The sequence below is a fragment of the Oncorhynchus masou genome, chromosome 5, assembly GCF_036934945.1.
Source record: "Oncorhynchus masou masou isolate Uvic2021 chromosome 5, UVic_Omas_1.1, whole genome shotgun sequence".
Classification (NCBI taxonomy): Eukaryota; Metazoa; Chordata; class Actinopteri; order Salmoniformes; family Salmonidae; genus Oncorhynchus; species Oncorhynchus masou.
The window spans coordinates 58,925,774-58,947,071 of record NC_088216.1 but is presented as its reverse complement, the minus strand read 5'-3'; the positions used below and the strand labels follow the sequence as shown (position 1 = coordinate 58,947,071).

The window sequence follows — 21,298 nt, the reverse complement described above, 5'->3', positions numbered from 1 at the left end:
CTTAACACAGGGGCACCCAGGGATGTGTCCTCAGCCCTCTGCTGTACTCCATGTTCACCCACGACTGTGTGACTTTGCACGACACCAACTCCGTCATCAAGTGTGCTGATGACACCACGGTTATAGGCCCGATAATCAACAACAATGAGTCCGCTTGTAGGGAGGGGTTAAGTGAACTGGCATTGTGGTGCCAGGACAACAATCTCTCCCTCAACGTCAGCAAACCAAAGGAGTTGATGGTTGATTTCAGAAAGCAGAGGAGGGAACATGCACCAATCCACATCAACAGGACTGCAGTAGAGCAGTTTTAAGTTTCTCGGCGTCCAGCCCTATCATTTCATTCTGAACAGAACCATAATTTTTTCCGTTGCATTCCACTGTTCCGACCAGCAAAATAATGTTCTACACAGGTTTGAATTTTTTTTAAAGCAATTTTTGTGGGACTATAAAAAACGTGAAAGTACGTTGATAATCGGTTCCCATGCTTTAAAAAAAAATTCAGTTCCGAAACAGAACATAATATTTACATTTTTGGTTCGGGTTCTGTTCCTCAAATAATTTGTTATTTTACAGTTTTCTGTTCTGTTCCCCGAGGACTTGACATGGACCAACAACACCACCACACTTGTCAAGAGGGTGCAACAGCATCTCTACTTCCTAAGGTGGCTGAATAATTCCTCTCCAAATACTACTGCTGCACCATTGAGAGCGTCCTCCTGACCAGTTGCATCACGGCCTGGTACAGGAATTGCTCCGTCCACGACAGCAAGGGACTCTAGCGGGTGATGAAGACAGCCCAGTACACGGACCATGCTCCCACCCATCCAGGACATCTACTCCAAACGGTGCCCGAGGAAAGCCCGCAGCATCGTCAAGTACACCACACACCCCAGCCACGAGCTGTTCACTCCCTTACCATCGGGCTGATGACATCAGAGCATGAGGTCTGATACCAACAGGCTCAGAGAACGTTTATATCTACAAGCCCTCAGACTGCTGAACACTTGAACTGGGCTGACCACACATGTACTCACTCACGCACGCACACACACACACACACACACACACACACACACGCACGCATGCACACACACACACACACACACACACACACACACACACACACACACACACACACACACACACACACACACACACACACACACACACACACACACACATTCATGCTACACACACATCACAACTGCTGCTACCAGAAAATTATTATGATTGCTAAATACTGCACAATTGAAACACTTGCCCCCCTAATTTCTCCTTCCCCAAAACATGTGTAAATGTTCCTCTATTGTACGTATGCTAAGATGTTTATTATATTCTACTGAGCCGTTTACTGAATGTTTGTATTCTTATCTTTTATTATTTCTTATTGTTGTTGCATTTATCGAGAAGGAACCAGCAAGTAAGCATCCCGTACATACCACTAATAAAACTTGAATTTGAAACTTGAGGTTGGTCAACAGTGGTCAGGGGCTCTGCTTGTAGGTGTTGGCTAGAGGTTGGTCAGCAGTGGTCAGGAGCCCTGCCCATAGGCTAGGTGTTGGCTACAGGAAGGCCTGGGTGTGGGGCCTGTGAGGTCATTGTCAGGTCATCCCTCGGGAGGAAGTGTCCTGCCTTTGAGCGTCCATTTCTCTGTTTACGGGAAATGCCGGAGAAGGGGTGGAGGACTTTAAAGGGCTTTACAGTACATACAGGTCTTGACTTGTTTGTGGTGTTGACCGCAGAAACAGTCAAGCACCGGTAACACCTCTTGTGAAAGCATTAGTAGCACATCACTCAACATACTGAGGCACAATTATTTGTTACTCCAGCCTTCTTTACAGGTATCTTTACTAATTTCGCCACTAGAATAATTACTATCTGAGAAACCAAGTCCTCCAGTATATTTGAGGTCACTGACCAGTGGATACTCATCCTTCCACTATCAGCAGGACAAACAAATAAGCTCACAAAGAGCCTGGGGAAGCGGGGAAGTATAATTTGTTATCCTCTTTTGTAATTCGCCACTGTAGATTTGTTCTTTGGCTGTAATAAAACATTATAGCACAGAGGCTGCAGAGACCGGATGCTATTGCCATGGTTAAGGGACAAAGTTGTAACATGCAGAGATTAAGATGTGTTTTTGGTTGGAAATTATTTGGAAGCTGAAAACTGGGAACTGATTCAACCGGTTCCTTTGTTCCGATCTAGTCGAGAACACCACTATTAACTGCATCCCATCCCATTGATGCTGGTCCATGGCCTGGGTATGGCTGTGGGTATGGCTGTGGGTATGGCTGTGGGTATGGCCTGGGTATGGCTGTGGGTATGGCTGTGGGTATGGCCTGGGTATGGCTGTGGGTATGGCCTGGGTATGGCTGTGGGTATGGCCTGGGTATGGCTGTGGGTATGGCTGTGGGTATGGCCTGGGTATGGCTGTGGGTATGGCCTGGGTATGGCTGTGGGTATGGCTGTGGGTATGGCCTGGGTATGGCTGTGGGTATGGCCTGGGTATGGCTGTGGGTATGGCCTGGGTATGGCTGTGGGTATGGCTGTGGGTATGGCCTGGGTATGGCTGTGGGTATGGCTGTGGGTATGGCCTGGGAATGGCTGTGGGTATGGCCTGGGTATGGCTGTGGGTATGGCCTGGGTATGGCTGTGGGTATGGCCTGGGTATGGCTGTGGGTATGGCTGTGGGTATGGCTGTGGGTATGGCTGTGGGTATGGCTGTGGGTATGGCTGTGGGTATGGCCTGGGTATGGCTGTGGGTATGGCTGTGGGTATGGCTGTGGGTATGGCTGTGGGTATGGCCTGGGTATGGCTGTGGGTATGGCTGTGGGTATGGCCTGGGTATAGCCTGGGTATGGATGTGGGTATGGCTGTGGGTATGGCTGTGGGTATGGCCTGGGTATGGCTGTGGGTATGGCTGTGGGTATGGCCTGTGGGTATGGCTGTGGGTATGGCTGTGGGTATGGCCTATGGCTGTGGGTATGGCTGTGGGTATGGCTGTGGGTATGGCTGTGGGTATGGCCTGGGTATGGCTGTGGGTATGGCTGTGGGTATGGCTGTGGGTATGGCCTGGGTATGGCTGGGTATGGATGTGGGTATGGCTGGGTATGGCCTGTGGGTATGGCCTGGGTATGGCTGTGGGTATGGCCTGGGTATGGCCTGGGTATGGCTGTGGGTATGGCCTGGGTATGGCTGTGGGTATGGCCTGGGTATGGCCTGGGTATGGCTGTGGGTATGGCCTGGGTATGGCTGTGGGTATGGCTGTGGGTATGGCCTGGGTATGGCCTGGGTATGGCTGTGGGTATGGCCTGGGTATGGCTGTGGGTATGGCTGTGTTGCTGGAGGCACTCTAGGTTTATTGGTGGTCTTTCCCCACACTAAAAAGACCTCTCATCTCTTCTCATAATGTCACGTTGTCGCTCTCCATATGTCTGATTTTCCTCCATATAACCTGCTATTATTACAGCAGTCTTGCCCATTCAACCTCTGAATGGCACATATACACAATCAGTGTCTCAATTGTCTCAAGGCTTCAAAATCCTTCTTTAACCTGTCTGATCCCTTCATCTACACTGATTGAAGTGGATTTAACCAGTGACATCAATAAAGGATCATAATTTTCACCTGGATTCACCTGGTCAGTCTATGTAATGGAAATAGCAGGGAATCCTTATGTTTTGTACACTCAGTGTAAATGTACTGTCAATGCGGTATAAAGATAATACTTCATGTTGTGGTCTGTAGATAAAGACATTCATGATGGAAATGCCATACTGTACATTGGAATGGGCAGATAGAATCTTGAAAAATGTCTCTAACAATGTCATTGTTCTCTTCCTGAACAAATGGTTTTTAATTTGTTTCCCTGAGAAACTTTGAGTTGTATTAGCCATTCATCATGGCATAAGGCCTGACACCGTGACCTATGAGAGATCACTCTGGGGTTGATTAATCCTCCTTTCCATTGATCAGACATGTTCCTCTTAATTTCCTATAAATAAGCTATACCAGCCCTCTCTGTGTTGGTTTGAAAATGGATCCTAGCTGAAGACAAGCTGTCTCACTCTGTCTCCCACCTTCATATTAATCTCAAGATGTTTTTTATGTAGTTTTTTCTTCTTTTTTCTAGCTAATGATCATAGTTTGGGATTTTATGAATTCGATCCACTGCCCATTAGATGAGTTACAGCTTCATAATGCCTCTCTGTAAATGTCCTTTGGTTTAGTAATATATTTGATGGGTTTATTGTCTCTCCTTTCTCTCCTCTCCTTCCTTCCTTCACTGGCTCACCCTCATCATTTGCCAGATTTCAGAAAACTGCACTGACAAAACTGTCACTGTATGGTGTGTGTGTTTGTTAACATACATATTTTAATGTTTGAATGTGTATTTGTTGACATGTATGTGTGAACTACACTACAGTAGGATCTTAATTTGAGCCAGATTGCTACAGCAGGAAAATAATCCTGCAGCAACGGGAAATGTGGATTATTATGTGTATTATAACTGACGATACATTTTTTGTAAGAGAAAATCAAGTCTGAAATTTAGAGTGGAAATTTCAAACTTCAGAAGCCTTTTTTAACCTCAAATACACTACATGTTTTACATGTAGGAAAGTTCACCTGCAACAGGGTGATCAAATTAAGATCCTACATCTCCATACGGATGCTCTTATCTGGTCCTGTCCTCTCAGTGCCTATACAGAAGCCTACACTGTGTGCGCCATAGCTGTTGGTTCACCTGGCGGGTCAGAGGTTGAGGCTGGGGGCGGGACAGTGGAGGAGGAGGACCAAGAACAAACCTCTGAGGAGGAGGAGGGAGGAGCAGATAACACATATGACAGACAGGTAAGTTTTCAAACCAAGATATTGTTATTGTATTATGTTTGCTATTCCATAGAGATTTGTTAGTGATAATGTTGTTCTTTACAGACCGACGGTCGATCCAGAGCCTTCTACATTGCCAAAGAGCTGGTGGACACTGAGAGATTGTGAGTGACCTGAGTATCACATATAACACTACTAATCAGCATCATTGTAACTCTTTTACTCTGTAACATTGTTGTGTCCTTTTCACCTTGTTGTTTCACCTTAATAACCTGTAAATGAATGCATTTTTACATTCATCTGCACATGTAAACCTGACAGTGCCTCAATTCTCTCTCTGCAGACATGTGAAAGCCCTCAAGCTTCTCCAGGAGGTAGGTATGAAGATGTCTCTGAACCAGACATGTATTTCTAGATGGATTAGATTTCCTCTTACCTTCATGTAGCAAACTCTGCTCCAGGAAAGCTCTCTGTCATTGGGCATTTAGTGCCCCTATGAGTTGGTTGGAGAAAGATACAGGAGATGGATCAGAGAGGCAGACAACAAGGTTTATACAAATCTCCTCTGTTGCAATCCCAATGCTAGACTAGAAGCAAGGGAAAATAATGTCTAGATGCTTTTTACAGTGGAGATAAAGTTTATGAATTGCCTGGCTGGGCTGATGGGACAGTGGATGTGCAGTGATTTCTCAGATAGAACAGTAAACAAGCATTTCACCGTCATAGACGTGGGTTGTTGTGTATAGATAACAGTTGGAAACTTGGCTTGGGAGAGAGGGAAGGAAGGATGTATCTATAATACAATGTAATTGTATTTATTTTTGTGACTTGCAAACCTGCTGTAAAATGAATAAGAGTTCTGGACAAATTAGGAGAGGGTGTCGAGTTATTATTATTCCTTGTTTGCCATTATAGCCAATGGTGGTCATTGGTGAGAGTGGAGATGGGGCTCTATCTGAGGGCCAAGGTGGCTGGGAGGGCATCAGACACTTCCCTGAAGTATGTGTGGTGCCTCCACTCATCTCACTTTTGTCTCTCTGTGAACCACTTTCCCCAAGTAGAGCCCCACCAACCACTGTACTTTAATTCAATTTTGAAGGTATTACAAACTAATGTGACTTTACTTTCATTAATCTGATTACTTTTATTTATCAAATCAACTATGTTTAATTGTTACCCGATTAAATTAATAATGTAACAATTAACTCATTGGGAATTTGGGGCACCATGAGAGAAGTTGTTTAAAGAGTTACCATCTCCCGAATTAAACTCTAAAGGTCTTTACCTATCACATCCATAAAGCAGTCAACGTATTAATGATAACCTCTTATCATATCGTCATTCTGAACAGTCATAACCTTCTTGGATCTGCAAAAACCCCAGCCTTACTTATGAATTCTATACTACACGAATTGGTTTAATTATTTATTTTATAGCTAACTAAATAATAACACAATAAACTTACACACTCAATGCATAAGAAAAAGGTCCCTCGTGGACTGACACAATATGGTGGCTTTTTACAAAACGACATGGAGAGAGAGAGAAAAAGAAAGTGAGACACATCATTTATACATTTTAGAAACTATTCTCACAGTAATCATGTACTTTGCACAAGAACCGCCACCTCTTTAGAATTAGAAATCATGAACTTATTTATGTGTGTATGCCTTCGCTTGCCGTTTATCACTGTCACAACCAGCCCTCCTCAGCAAGGTTGTTGGCCTTTCAGCGGCACGCTTGTAAAGCTCTGATTGTCCGAAAGTGGTCTCCCCTTTCCCATCTTCTACTGTTGTTCACTCTGGAAGATGGCAAGGTTGTTGGCCTTTCAGCGACACGCTTGTAAAGTTCTGATTGTCCGAAAGTGGTCTCCCCTTTCCCATCTTCTACTGTTGTTCACTCTGGAAGATGCTCCATGGAAGATAGGGTAGCCAGCTGTGTCGACAGTTCCCATTGGGGATGAGAGTAGTAGGATACAATGATTTGACAAGAGTAGTAGGATGGTAGGATGGCTAAACAGCCGTACCAGTGATTGTCTGGAAGGTGAGCTTCTCTCCGCTTCCGGGTGTTGATATTCAAGGTTCAAACCACTCTGGACGTGAGCTGCAGCTCTATACACACCTTTCTGGTCTGGGAGGTGAGTTTATTTTCTTCACCTCATGTTGAGGTTCAAAGTTCCAACCATTTCAAAAGTTTAACTACCACTTCACATTTCCTGGTCTACTGTTAATTTCTCCACCAATCCTTTTATGCACTGAAGGGGATGGCTCCGTCTGGCTGACACGCTCTCTGACCTCACTCAGGGTGTGGCTACATGCTATTCAAAGATTTAGGAGACAAATTATCTTATGGCTCCTAAAATCACATTCCTATCTTAACAGAAGTATTTTCATAATTTTTCATATTTCCTATACAACGTTAAGTATGGAGACTTCATACATGTAGTGTATATAATTTAAGTTACAGTATTTCTTTTATAACCTTTTGAATAACATGACAAAATACATAACAATTTGACATTAGTTTTCTGTAGATCATCTCTGACCATTCCCCACGTTCTTTTGTTAGAAATATTGTTTAGTGGGAAAAAGTCTGTTAACAAAGCACATTCCTTGGTGGATTTTGGAGGGAGATGATCTCCTCTCCTTTAATTTATGACAGAGGGTGAGCTGTCAAACTGGCCCAGTTCTCCCCCCCCCCTCTTTTGTGGGTGAGAGAAGGACTGGTTACTGTCATCCATTGCCAAGCTGATCTGACCCATTTGAATCCTCACAGGACAGTCATAACACTGAACACAGTGTTTAAGTGGCAGTCTTTCTCTAATGTATTTACAATGACATAACCCACAGACGTTTGGTACATTAGGAGAGGAGTTGGAGCCTAAAAGCCCTAAAAAGGCATAACACCTCAAAGTACAAAGTATTTGCTTTATGTGTGTTCATCTATTAAATGTTTTCTCAGCCTACATGTTCACACATTCTATAAATGTAATGTATACAATAACTATGTATTCATACTATGACTTTCCCATATCCATGAGATGTCCACCACCCTCATATGACATGTCTGCTAAAATGTTTTATCTGGTTCTTCAATGATAGGATTAGACACACCCATTGTATAAAGTGATATGGTTGGTACAGTAATAGGTACACAAGCAAAAGCATGTTCAGATCTTGGCAGACATAACATTTTTTTGTCTGTGGTGACGTCAAATCGTGTGAATCACTCAGACAAGATAGAATCATTGGGAAGTCTTTGAATTATGTAATGGAGGGGTACCTACAGACTGGAGAACAGCACTGTCTGCATTAGCTGTGTAGAAGGGTTTTCAGCAGCAGAGAAGCCTATCCTATGTTGGGGGAGAGTAAGTGGTTCATTACACATTTCAGAGAGAAGGCAAGGGAAGGCAACCCTTCTGTGGTCAAAGTTCATCTCGGTTCACTTCTCGCTGCATTACATCACAAGGCCTTGTCTGTCACCTCTTTCCTGAGAAACCAGGCTTGGATTGGTATGGCGCTTTAAAAAGTGGGTCAGCTCTTGCCTTGGGACTGATTCAACATTCCAACGTGGTTAATGGAATGACACAGCAATTTTACACTGTATTATTTCTAAAATACTGGTTGAGAACAATTGTTGTGATCAATGAGACGTAATTGTAAGATGTAATGAAAATTCCATCACAGAATGTGGTAATGCCCCTCTCCCAGTCATTGACAGGGTGCTGTACTATACTGTACATAGGGAAGCTGGTAAACATACCGTAGAAATCCTACTTACTTCTCATGGCGTATGGAGATAATCTAATGTTCTGTGCTCTGTACATTATATGCTAACTGGCTACTTCATGCAGTCATTTATAGTCAGTCTAAAAATAGACATCATAACACAGACAGACAGAATGCTCACTGAATTGGAAGTTATCATTTTAGTTATGTGAATGGAGGAGTCGTCCAGCCGTAGGACTGGAAGCACTTGTCGAATTCATACGTTGAGTGTGTATCATGTACAGTTTATTAATAACCCATATGATGAAATCATCTTTGTCTCTGTGTCAGGACTTCAGGGAGGCGGTGGGGGCTGCAGTAGGGGATGAGGGGGATCCTGTGCTGGAGGAGGAGCGGCTGAGAGAGATCCTCAATGAGCTGCCCGATGTTTACACTCTGCACCGCAGAATCCTCACCGAGTTAGAGAACCGCATCCGACAGTGGTGAGACATTGACTGAACACCATACACACACATCAAATCAAATTGTATTGCTCACATACATGTGTTCAGCAGATGTTATTGCGGATGTAGCAAAATGCTTTGGCTTTTAGTTCCGACAGTGCAGCAATATCTTACTAGTAATATCTAACCATTTTGCAACAAATACCTAATACACACAAATCTAAGTAAAGTAATGGAATTAAGAGTATATACATATATGGAAGAGCAATGTCAGAGTGGCATAGACTAAGATACAGTAGATAGTATAGAATACAGTATATATATATATATATATATATATATATATATATATATATATATATATATATACAGTGGGCTACAAAATTACTGGCACCCCTGACTGGCAATGCACAAATAATGCTTAATAACCTGTCTAGGACTGGGGTTCCTGCAACAGCCAGTGAAAGTGCAGGGCGCCAAACAAAACAAATCTCATAATTAAAATTCCTCAAGCATACAAGTATCTTACACCATTTTAAAGATACAATTCTCATTAATCCAGCCAGTGTCTGATTTCAAAAAGGATTTACAGTGAAAGCACCACAAAAGATTATGTTAGATCACCACCAAGCCACAGAAAAACACAGTCATTTTCCAGCCAACGAGAGGAGTCACTAAAAGCAGAAATAGAGATAAAATGAATCACTAACCTTTGATGATCTTCATCAGATGACACTCATAGGACTTCATGTTACATAATGCATGTATGTTTTGTTTGATAAAGTTCATATTTATATAAAAAATCTGAGTTTACATTGGCACGTTACGTTCAGTAGTTCTAAAACATGTGGTGATTTAGCTTAGTGTAACGCTTCTCATTGGTGGAAGGAGAGGAGGACAAAAATACAGCGTGGTAAGTGTTCATCATGTTTTAATTGAACAAACTGAACACCACACAAAATAATAACGAAGAGAAAACGAAACAGTTCTGCCAGGTGAACAGACACTGAACAGAAATTAAACAATTAAACAGAAATTAAACCCACAACCAAAATGGGGAAAACAGGCTACCTAAGTATGATTCTTAATCAGAGACAACGAACGACACCTGCCTCTGATTGAGAACCATACTTGGCCAAACACATAGAAATATAACAACCTAGAAAAAAGAACATAGGCTACCCACCCCAACTCACGCCCTGACCAACCTGGTCAGAACATGACACTTAGAGCCCCATCAAATTACAGAACAACTCATAATAAACATTGATACGATAACAAGATACGACTATTATACATGGAACTTTAGATACATTTTTCCTTAATGCAACCGCTGTGTCAGATTTATTTTTAACTTTACGGAGAAAGCAAACCATGCAATAATCTGAGTACAGCCTTTCGACAACAAAGCAGCCAAAAAGATACCCGCCATATTGGGTAGTCAACATTACTCAGAAATAGAATTTTAAATATTCACTTACCTTTGATGATCTTCATCAGAATGCACTCCCAGGAATCCCAGTTCCACCATAAATGTTTGATTTGTTCGATAATGTCCATCAGTTATGTCCAAATATCTTATTTTGTTAGGGTATTTGGTAAACAAATCCAAAAGCGTGTTCAGGTCGCGCCGAACGTCGGATGAAAAGTTAAAAATGTTCCGTTACAGCCTGTAGAAACATGCCAAACTAAGTATGGAATAAATCTTTAGGACGTTTTTAACATAAAACTTAATTAATGCTTCAACCGGACAATTCCTTTGTCTGTACAAATGAAATGGAACGTAGCCACCTTTCACGTGAGCGCGCCAGACCGAGGCTGTGGCACTCTGCCAGACCACTCACTCAACGCATTCCTTTATAGTAGAATCCTTGAAATGGTTTCTAAATACTGTTGACATCTGCTGGAAGCCTTGGGAAGTGAGACATAACTAATATCCCACGGTCCCTTCAATAGGGGCTGAGTTCAAAAACTACAAACCTCAGATTTCCCACTTCCGGGTTGGATTTTTTTCTCAGGTTTTTGCCTGCCATATGAGTTCTGTTATACTCACAGACATCATTCAAACAGTTTTAGAAACTTCAGAGTGTTTTCTATCCGAATTTACTAATTATATGCATATTCTAGCGGCTGATTAGCAGGCAGCTTAATTTGGGCACGTTTTCCATCCAAGCTACCCAATACTGCCCCTACCCCAAAGAAGTTAAACAAATATAAACAATATAATTATAGAGATAAACTCAAAATACCAACATGTGAGAAATACGATACTTTATTAATGTTTCAATGAAATCAACCAAAATAATTTATTGATTTAATTAAAAATCCATGTCCTCCAAATCAAGGTTTTACAATTAATGGCACACTTAAAGATGATTGGAAATAACATCTACCAAAATTAAACTACAAATTAAATTCCACTTATTTAAGTGTATCTAAGTCTTAAGGAACTATATTGAGCCATTACATCACTTCCTGTTTCACTAGGGTATAAAAATGAGGTAACACACACGCAATATCCCACTGTCATCCAACACCATGAAGAAAACAAAAGAACTGGCATTTCAAAAGAGACAGATGGTCGTAGACCTTCATAAATCTGGTAATGGCTACAAGAAGATCCACAACCGATTGAATATACCACAGCACTGTCAGGGCAAATATTAAAAAATGCAAAAGATATGGAACAGTTGAAAACCTCACGGGTAGAGGACGCAAATGCATTTTGCCCCCCAGGATAGGGAGGAGGATGGTGAGAGAAGCAACAAAATCCCGAAGAATCACTGTGAAAGAATTGCAGGCCGTGGTGGCGTCTTGGGGTCACCAGGTTTCAAAAAACGCCATCAGATGCCACCTCCACAACCACAGGCTCTTTGGAAGGGTTGCCAGAAGAAAGCCCTTTCTGACCACAAGACACAGACACAAGTGCTTGGAGTTTGCCAAACGTCATTTAAAATATGACTGGAAGAAGGTGTTCTGGTCAGATGAGACCAAAATTAAAAGTTTTGGTCAGATACAGCATCGGCATGTTTGGTGTCGAAACTGAGATGCATACAAGGAGAGGCACCTCATACCCACGGTGAAATATGGTGGTGGGTCAGTGATGTTTTGGGGCTGTTTTAATTCCAGAGGTCCAGGGGCACTGGTTAAGATTGATGGCATAATGAATTCCACCAAGTATCAGGCAATTTTGTCTGACAATCTGGTTGCCTCTGCCAGAGGGCTGGGACTTGGCCGTAGGTGGACTTTCCAACAAGACAATGACCCAAAACATACCTCAAGATCCACACAGATGGTTGCACAGTACTAAATGAGGAGTGCCAATAATTATGAAACCTTGATTTTGGTTCAATTGATTTTGTATTAAATAATTGTATGATTTTGGTTGGTTTCATTGAAACATTAATAAAGTACAGCATTTCTCACATGTTGGTATTTTGAGTTTCTCTCTATAATTATATATATATGTATATATATATATATATATATATATATATTTTTTTAAGTATTGTTTGTGCACTGCCAGTCAGGGGTATCGGTAATTTTGGAGCCCACTGTATATGAAATGAGTAATGTAAGATATGTAAATATTATTAAAGTGACATTATTAAAATGACTAGTGTTATATTTATTAAAGTAGTATGCTGGCTACTTTAGTCCACCTCCACTAGAGGAGCCTCGGCTGACATATACACAACTCAAGGGCTGACAAATCAAATTTTGTATGTCACATGTGTAAACTAACAGTAAAATGCTTACTTATGGGCCTTCGCAACAATGCAGAGACAAAAATATAGAAAAATATTAGCACAAGGAATAAATACACAATAAGTAACGATAACTTGGCTATATACACAGGATACCAGTACAGAGTCGATTTGAGTGGGTACAAGGTAATTGAGGTAGATATGTAAACTGTACATGTTGGTAGGGGTAAAGTGACTAGGCAACAGGATAGATAATAAACAGTAGCAGCAGCATATGTGATGAGTCAAAAGAGTTATGGCAACGAGGGTCAATGCAGATAGTCCAGGTAACTATTTGGTTAACAATTAATTAACAATTTAGTAATGTGTCTGCTGCATACTGAGCCCAGTGTCTAGTGTGCACTCCATCATTTCACTCCCTGTTTTTTGTCTTCATCCCATTCTTTCTCTTCCTTCAGGGAGGAGAGCCAGAGGATTGCGGATGTCATCCTATCCAGGAAGTCAGAGTTTGTGGTCTTTACGACTTACATCGGTCACTACGACCGCAGCATGAGCCTGCTGGACGAAAGCTGCCGGACCTCGCCCGCTTTCTCAGCAATCGTCCGCCAATATGAGGTCAGATGTCAAAGTCAAGTCAAAACTGTTTATAGCAGATAGATTGTGTTGAATAAGATAATAGATGACAAGAGTGTGTTTCTCCAAGTCTGGATGTATATACAGTGGGGTTTGAAATTATTTAAACCCTTGATAAAGATTAGCAATAATTACTGTATAAAAGAAATATTTGAAACTCAAGATCATACCCCCAAGACATGCTAACCTCTCAATATCACCAATAACAAGGAAGAGTCGCATGTTTTGACCCTCTGTAACTTTCTCACTCATCATTGTTAGCACAGCTGAAAACTGTTGATCTGATTAAAGAAGCAATAAAACTGGGCTTCTTTAGACTAGTTGAGTATTTGGAGCATTAGCATTTGTGGGTTCAATTACAGGCTCAAAATGGCCAGAAACAAAGGACATTCTACTGAAACTCGTCAGTCTATTCTTGTTCTGAGAAATGAAGGCTATTCCATGCAAGAAATTGCCCATAAACTGAAGATCCCGTACAACGCTGTGTACTACTCCCTTCACAGAACATTACAAACTGGCCCTAACCAGAATAGAAAGAGGACTGGGAGGCCCGGTGCACAACTGAGCAAAAGGACAAGTGTATTAATGTCTAGTTTGAGAAACAGACGCCTCACAAGTCCTCAACTGGCAGCTTCATTAAATAGTACCCGCAAAACACCAGTCTCAACGTCACCAGTGAAGAGGTGACTCCGGGATGCTGGCCTACTAGGCAGAGTTCCTCTGTCCAGTGTCTGTGTTCTTTTGCCCATCTTAATCTTTCTTTTTATTGGCTAGTCTGAGATATGGCTTTTTCTTTTCTCTGCCTAGAAGGCCAGTTTTGATGCTCCAGATACTCAACTAGTCTAAAGAAGCCCAGTTTTATTGCTTCTTTAATCAGAACAGTTTTCAGCTGTACTAACATAATTGCAAAAGGGTTTTCTAATGATCAATTAGCCTTTTAAAATTATAAACTTGGATTAGCTAACACAACGTGCCATTGGAACACAGGAGTGATGGTTGCTGATAATGGGCCTCTGTACGCATATGTAGATATTCCATTAAAAATCAGCCCTTCCCAGCAACAATAGTCATTTACAACACCAACAATGTCTACGCTGTATTTCTGATCAATTTGATGTTATTTTAATGGACAAAAAATGTGCTTTTCTTTCCAAAACAAGGACATGTCTAAGTGACCGTAAACTTTTGAACGGTAGTGTAGCTCAATATTTTGATTATTTAATTTTATACAGTCGTTATTGCTTTATCAAGGGTGTCAATCAATTCAGAACCAACTGTATGTATGCAGGCCCTGAAGCTACTGTGAATTATTTGTTAGCCAGTATTAGTTTTCCGTGCACAGTGTTAGATGAGTGTGAGAATGTCATGCCACTTTAACCACATCCTGTGGCAGAGGACTGTAGGCCAAAATGTTGTCTCAACACTGGATAGAATATCATTATTACTTTTAATCAGGTGTATGTTGATTCAATTATTTAATTTCCTTCTATTATTCTATGCACCCATACCCATGGTACAGCCAGCTATAATGAAAAACAACCCAGTCTTAGACATAGCCTAGTGTTTACATAATTTACTTTTTCAGAAGAGCACTCAATACAATAAAAGCCATATGTTTAGAGAAAGTTGATGACACCCACATAACTTGGGTTAAAAAGGACACATATCATTAAGTAATCTAGAAGTACAAAACTAAAGATAGATAAAAATGTGGAATACAGTATTATAGAACAATTATAAACATCACATTTAAGACAGCTTTTTCCCCATAAATCTAAAGAAGCATAAAAAACAACTAAATATGCCAAATGTAGGCATATTTTAAAGCTATCCACATTTGTGTAAAAGAGTTCCTTCTTAAATTGTATCATAATGTTCTTATGGAGTGGCTATATCATAATGAGTATGAAATGATGTACTAGCACCTACAGGGCCTTCAGAAAGTATTCAAACCCCTTGACTTATTCTATATTTTGTTGTGTGACAGCCTGACAGCCTCGCACCTATCTACACATAATACCCCATAATGACAAAGTGTAAACATGTTTTTAGTCATTTTTGCAAATGTATTGAAATAAATACAGACATATATAATTTACATACAGTGTCTTCAAAAGGTATTCACACCCCTTGACACAATGCCCCATAATGTCAAAGTGGAATTATGTTTTTAGAATTTTTTACATATTAATAAAAAATGAAAAGTGGAAATGTCAATAAGTTATCAAAAGTGACCACAAATGTGATTATGCATGTAATGCTTTTATTATAAAGGTGCATTTTTATGGTGACAATTACCATCCCCAAACATGAAACTCAGGCTCTGCTTATGTATGCCAGTTATGCTCTGAATCCCTTGTAAAGTGGATTATTGTGCTTAATTTTAAGAAGTTATTTGGCCACTTTAGTTGTGAGGTGTGCGACTATGATTTGAAAAAGTCGCAAAAAAAAGTCTGTTTCTTATGCTGGGCATCATTCACAAGTGATAATATATCATTCACAAGTGATAGACTAATATTGTCATCCATCACACTATTCTTGATTTAATCTTGTCTTTATCTATACTAAATAATATATGTATGAAATTTGTTTCGATTTAGAATGGAGCGTTATCATGCAACTGTGTTGAAATAGACAGCGGGGAAAAATACATGTCATCTATGCACCTAAATGATGTCAGTGATTGGAGAGGGACAATAAAGGGCTGAGTACCAGGTAGTTAGCAAGTTTGGTCAGCAGCATCAGCAGCATCAGAGCTTGGAGAAGCCTAATTATGACCTCCGGTGTGGTAGTAATACAGGCACCGCAACAGCCCTATACAGAGAGAGAGACTTTTAATGAAACATTCTCATTTAATTAACCCCCCCTAACAATAAAACACCCAAAATATATCCTGTACTCCATGCATGTACCATACTCACCTTTCCTTCTACCACACGATACAAAACAACACATCACAATAACCAAAAAACTTTGCCACTATTACAACTGTATATCCAAAACATCAGCTATACAAACAGCCCCCCCCAACACACCATATCTCCTGAAACATCTCCACACGTTTTATCATTCTATAGAACTCAAATTCCACCCTAAGGTGCGCAGAGACCATCCCATTAAACAATAGTAAAGGGTCTGTTATCCCCCCACCTTTGACCCTGTTCCTCCTTGTTAGCCAAATAGCCAACTTCGCCTGAGCAAACAAAAAATTCAACAAAACACATTTGGCCCTCTCCTTATTTGAATACCTGTATCCCATTATAAGCATCCCAACAGTAAAAACTACCCACAACCTCTCACACAGACATTCCAACAGAGACATAAATGGCATTAGCCTGGCGCACACAGAAAACACATGAATCACAGTTTCTTTCATAACACAGAAAGGACACCCCTGCCCGATTCTGTTGTTCTGCTGTTAGTGGCCAGGGCTCCATGAAGAACCCTCCCTGACCTCTTTGGTACTTGGGGTTTGTAAAGCCCCCTCCATCTAAAACCCACCATACTCTTCGCCCCACATTCCCCCTGCCACTGATGTGCCTTCACTCCTGTTAGGCTCCTAATGCTCCTTACCTTGACATAGAGGTTGTAGAGGGCTTTTACCTTCCACCTCTTCAAACTCCCCCAGGCTTGGAGTGTTAAAATCTAACAAGTCCTCCAGACCCCCTTGCCAGTCTCCAGTCTCTGCCGTCATCTGCAGTGGCGTGACGGAAACATTGGTGGCAATCCCCCTTTAGCCACTCAAACACCCCACTTACCGGCTCAGACAGTGCCTCCTGGACCTCCTCCTCCAGCCTAAGAGACGTTATTCCTGTTTGTTGTGCCAGGACTTCCGGGGTTTTCCACCCCTCCTCTCCCAGCAGTCGCAGGTCACCCAGCCTTTGTAAACCTGCTGCCATCGTTTGCCTCTGCAGGGTGGCAGACTGAACCGATCTCAAAGGGATGGCTGGGTTGTGGAAGATAGGCTCCTCCCACACCCACAGCCCAGGCTCCACACCCCCTTCTCATGTGGGCCTTAGCGGCTGCCAGGCCCTCAGCACTGCAGAGTAAAAATCTGAGAGACCTGCTGTACTCAGCCTCATGGGGAACAGCTGCCGGTCCAACCCTTGATGTTTGGTCCTTATGTACTATAGAGTCCAGATGGGACTTCAGTCTGTTAGAGAGGACCTTGGCAAATATCTTGCAGTCTGCACAGAGTAATGCCACAGGCCTCCAGTTCTTAAGTTCACACAAGTCCCCTTTTTTGGGTAGGAGAGTCAGAGCCGCCCAACGGCAGCTCATCGGCAACTCTCCTACCCCGACGCATCCATGCAACACACAAAAGAAGTCCTGTCCAATTATTCCGCAGAATTGTTTATAAAACTCCACTGGGAGTCCATCGACCCCCGGTGCACGACCGGGGGACATCTGGGTTAAGGCCTCTGCCCGTTCATGGGACAACAGAGGAATGTCCATTTCATCACTCTGTGCCAGAGAGAGCTTAGGGAGTCCTGCGAACAAGACCTGAGCACACATAGGATCACACATTTCTGCCCTATACAACTCAGTATAAAACTCCACAGTCCGCTCCCGCATCTCCCCCACCACAGCGGTCACCTGCCCATCAGACAGCCGTAGACAATGCATACCCTTGGCTTCACCGCTCTGTCTTTTCAAACCAAAGAAGAAGGAGCTGGGAGCATCCATCTCCTTGAGCATGGAGAACCTAGCTCTTACAAGTGCTCCCTTTGCTTTAACCTGGAAAGAACTGCCCAGGTCCCTACGTAATTCAGCTAAATTAGCCTGGAGGCCTACATTGCCTTGCCCCACCATCTCTACCTCCATCTCACTTATACAATGCTCTAGTTCCCCCAATACTCTCCTAGCCTCTGAGGATGAGAGAGACGTATACTGTTGACAGAAAAGCCGAATTTGGACATTCCCCACATCCCACCATTGACTAAGATACTCATCATACTCTCTTCGCTACCCCCACCTTTCCCAAAAGGTCTGGGAACCTGAGCAAAAAGTGGCATCTTGTAAGAGCTTTACATTAAACTTCCAATAGGATGCCTCCCGGGGCCCTGGTGAAATAGACAGCCGAGCCATGGTTATGTGGTGATCCAAAACCCCACCGGGAGAATGGTAGCGCCCAGCAGCCTATTGCTCCGATTCCTGGACATGTAAAACCGATCATGTCGGGCTGCACTCACCCTAGCCCCAAAACCCTTCACCCATGTATACTGTCTTGTGTTGGGATGTTTAGTTCTCCAAACATCTACTAGGTCGAACTGATTCATGATGTCCCTTAATTCTTAGGGCTGCAATCCCATTAACGGGATGATATGACAGCCAGGGAAAGTGCAGGGCGCCAAATTCAAAACAACAGAAATCTCATAATTAAAATTCCTCAAACATACGTGTATCTTATACCGTCTTAAAGGTAATCTTGTTGTTAATCCCACCAGTATCCGATTTCAAATAGGCTTTACAGCAAAAGCACCACAAACGATTATGTTAGGTCACCACCAACTCACAGAAAAATTCAGCCATTTTTCTAGCCAAAGAGAGGAGTCACAAAAAGCACAAATAGAGATAAAATGAATCACTAACCTTTGATGATATTCATCAGATGACACTCATAGGACTTCATGTTGCACAATACATGTATGTTTTGTTTGATAAAGTTCATATTTATATAAAAAAATCTCAGTATACATTGGCGCATTACGTTCACTAGTTCCAAAAACCTCCGGTGATATTGCAGAGAGCCACATCATTTTACAGAAATACTCATTATAAATGTCGATAAATACAATTGTTAGACATGGAAATATAGATATACCTCTTCTTAATGCAACCGCTGTGTCAGATTTAAAAAAAACTTTACGGAAAAACCATACCATGCAATAATCTGAGATGGCGCTCAGAAAATAAATAAAATTATCCGCCATGTTGGAGTCAACAGATATCAGAAATCACATTATAAATGTTCCCTTACCTTTGACGATCTTCATCCGAATGCACTCCCAGGAATCCTAGTTCCACAGTAAATGCTTGATTTGTTCGATAATGTCCATTATTTATGTCCAAGTAGCTACTTTTGTTAGCGCATTTAGTACACAAATCCAAACGCTCGTGCAGGTCCATCTGAACATCGGACGAAAACTTTAAAAAGTTATATTACAGGTTGAAGAAACTTGTCAAACTAAGTATATAATCAATCTTTAGGGTGTTGTTATCATAAATCTTCAATAAAGTTCCAACCGGAGAATTCCTACGTAGGTCGCTATCATGTGAAATGCGCATGACCAGGACCAGGCTCTCAAAGAGCTCCCATCCGGCTCCACAACACAGTAGAAGCCTCATTCAAGTTTCTAAAGACGGTTGACATCTCGTGGAAGCCCTAGGAAGTGCAACTTTATCCATATCCCACTGTGTATTCAATAGGGGCTGGGTTGAAAATCGACCAACCTCAGATTTTCCACTTGCTGTTTGGATTTCTTCTCAGGTTTTTGCCTGCCATATGAGTTCTGTTATACTCACAGACATACTCACAGTTTTAGAAACTTCACAGTGCGTTCTATCCAATACTAATAATACTATGCATATATTAACAACTGGGACTGAGGAGCAGGCCGTTGACTCTGGGCACCTCTGGGCACCTTTCATCCAAGATACTCCATACTGCCCCTGCAGCCATAAGAAGTTAACATCCCCCACTGACACTGAATGAGGCTCTTCCTCATTTCTGTCTTTCGTAAAATCCATTGTACAGTTCCAGTCCCCGCCGACCACCAGCGTCTCCTCAGGTGCTAACTGTGAGAGTTCCTGTTTAAGACACCCAAATAGAACCGCCCTCTCTCTCCCTGTGTTAGGCACATACACATTTATAAAGACAAAACCTATGTTGTTAATTTCTGCTTTTTCTACAACATGCCTACCCCTACACACCACCTTTGGGGAGCAAATTTTTACAGACAGACACGGTACAAAAAGGACTGCCACCACTGCACTAAAATGTGTCCCATGGCTCAACACACTTGCCCCTTTACACCAGAGCCCCTAATTGACTTTATTCAACACATGCGTCTCCTGCAGAAACAACCTGTATTTATTTTTGTTTTAAATATTCACCCAACACACTCCTCTTTCCCGCATCTCTGGCGCCATTTATACTGAGCGAGCCTACCCGAAGAGTCTCCATAAGAAGTCTCAATTTATATTGAGCGAGCCTACCCGAAGAGTCTCCAAAAGAAGTCTCCATTTATATTGAGCGAGCCTACCCGAAGAGTCTCCATAAGAAGTCTCCATAAGACTCCATTTATACTGCACTCCATAAGAAGTCTCCAAAGAGTCTCCATAAGAAGTCTCCATTTATATTGAGCCCTACCCGAAGAGTCTCCATAAGAAGTCTCCATTTATACTGAGCGAGCCTACCCGAAGAGTCTCCATAAGAAGTCTCCATTTATATTGAGCGAGCCTACCTCCATTTATATTGAGCACCACCCGAAGAGTCTCCATAAGAAGTCTCCATTCATATTGAGCGAGCCTATTCTCCATTTATATTGAGCGAGCCTACCCGAAGAGTCTCCATAAGTCTCCATTTATATTGAGCGAGCCTACCCGAAGAGTCTCCATAAGAAGTCTCCATTTATATTGAGCGAGCCTACCCGAAGAGTCTCCATAAGAAGTCTTCATTTATATTGAGCGAGCCTACCCGAAGAGTCTCCATAAGAAGTCTTCATTTATATTGAGCGAGCCTACCCGAAGAGTCTCCATAAGTCTCCATTTATATTGAGCGAGCCTACCCGAACAGTCTCCATAAGAAGTCTCCATTTATATTGAGCGAGCCTACCTAAAGAGTCTCCATAAGAAGTCTCCATTTATATTGAGCGAGCCTACCCGAAGAGTCTCCATAAGTCTCCATTTATATTGAGCGAGCCTACCCGAAGAGTCTCCATAAGAAGTC

General features: G+C 42.0%; 1 protein-coding gene across 2 annotated transcripts in view; it reads left to right on the top strand.

The window, feature by feature from the left end:
- The window catches only part of LOC135539967 (FYVE, RhoGEF and PH domain-containing protein 5-like), a 63,671-nt gene that overhangs the window by 14,373 nt on the left and 28,000 nt on the right, over positions 1–21,298 (top strand). For both annotated transcript variants that reach the window (XM_064966243.1, XM_064966244.1), the window contains exons 3-7: positions 4,704–4,857; positions 4,942–5,000; positions 5,180–5,210; positions 8,895–9,046; positions 13,173–13,329. In XM_064966243.1, coding sequence (XP_064822315.1) covers positions 4,704–4,857; positions 4,942–5,000; positions 5,180–5,210; positions 8,895–9,046; positions 13,173–13,329 — 553 coding nt within the window. The remainder of the gene's footprint in view (positions 1–4,703; positions 4,858–4,941; positions 5,001–5,179; positions 5,211–8,894; positions 9,047–13,172; positions 13,330–21,298) is intronic.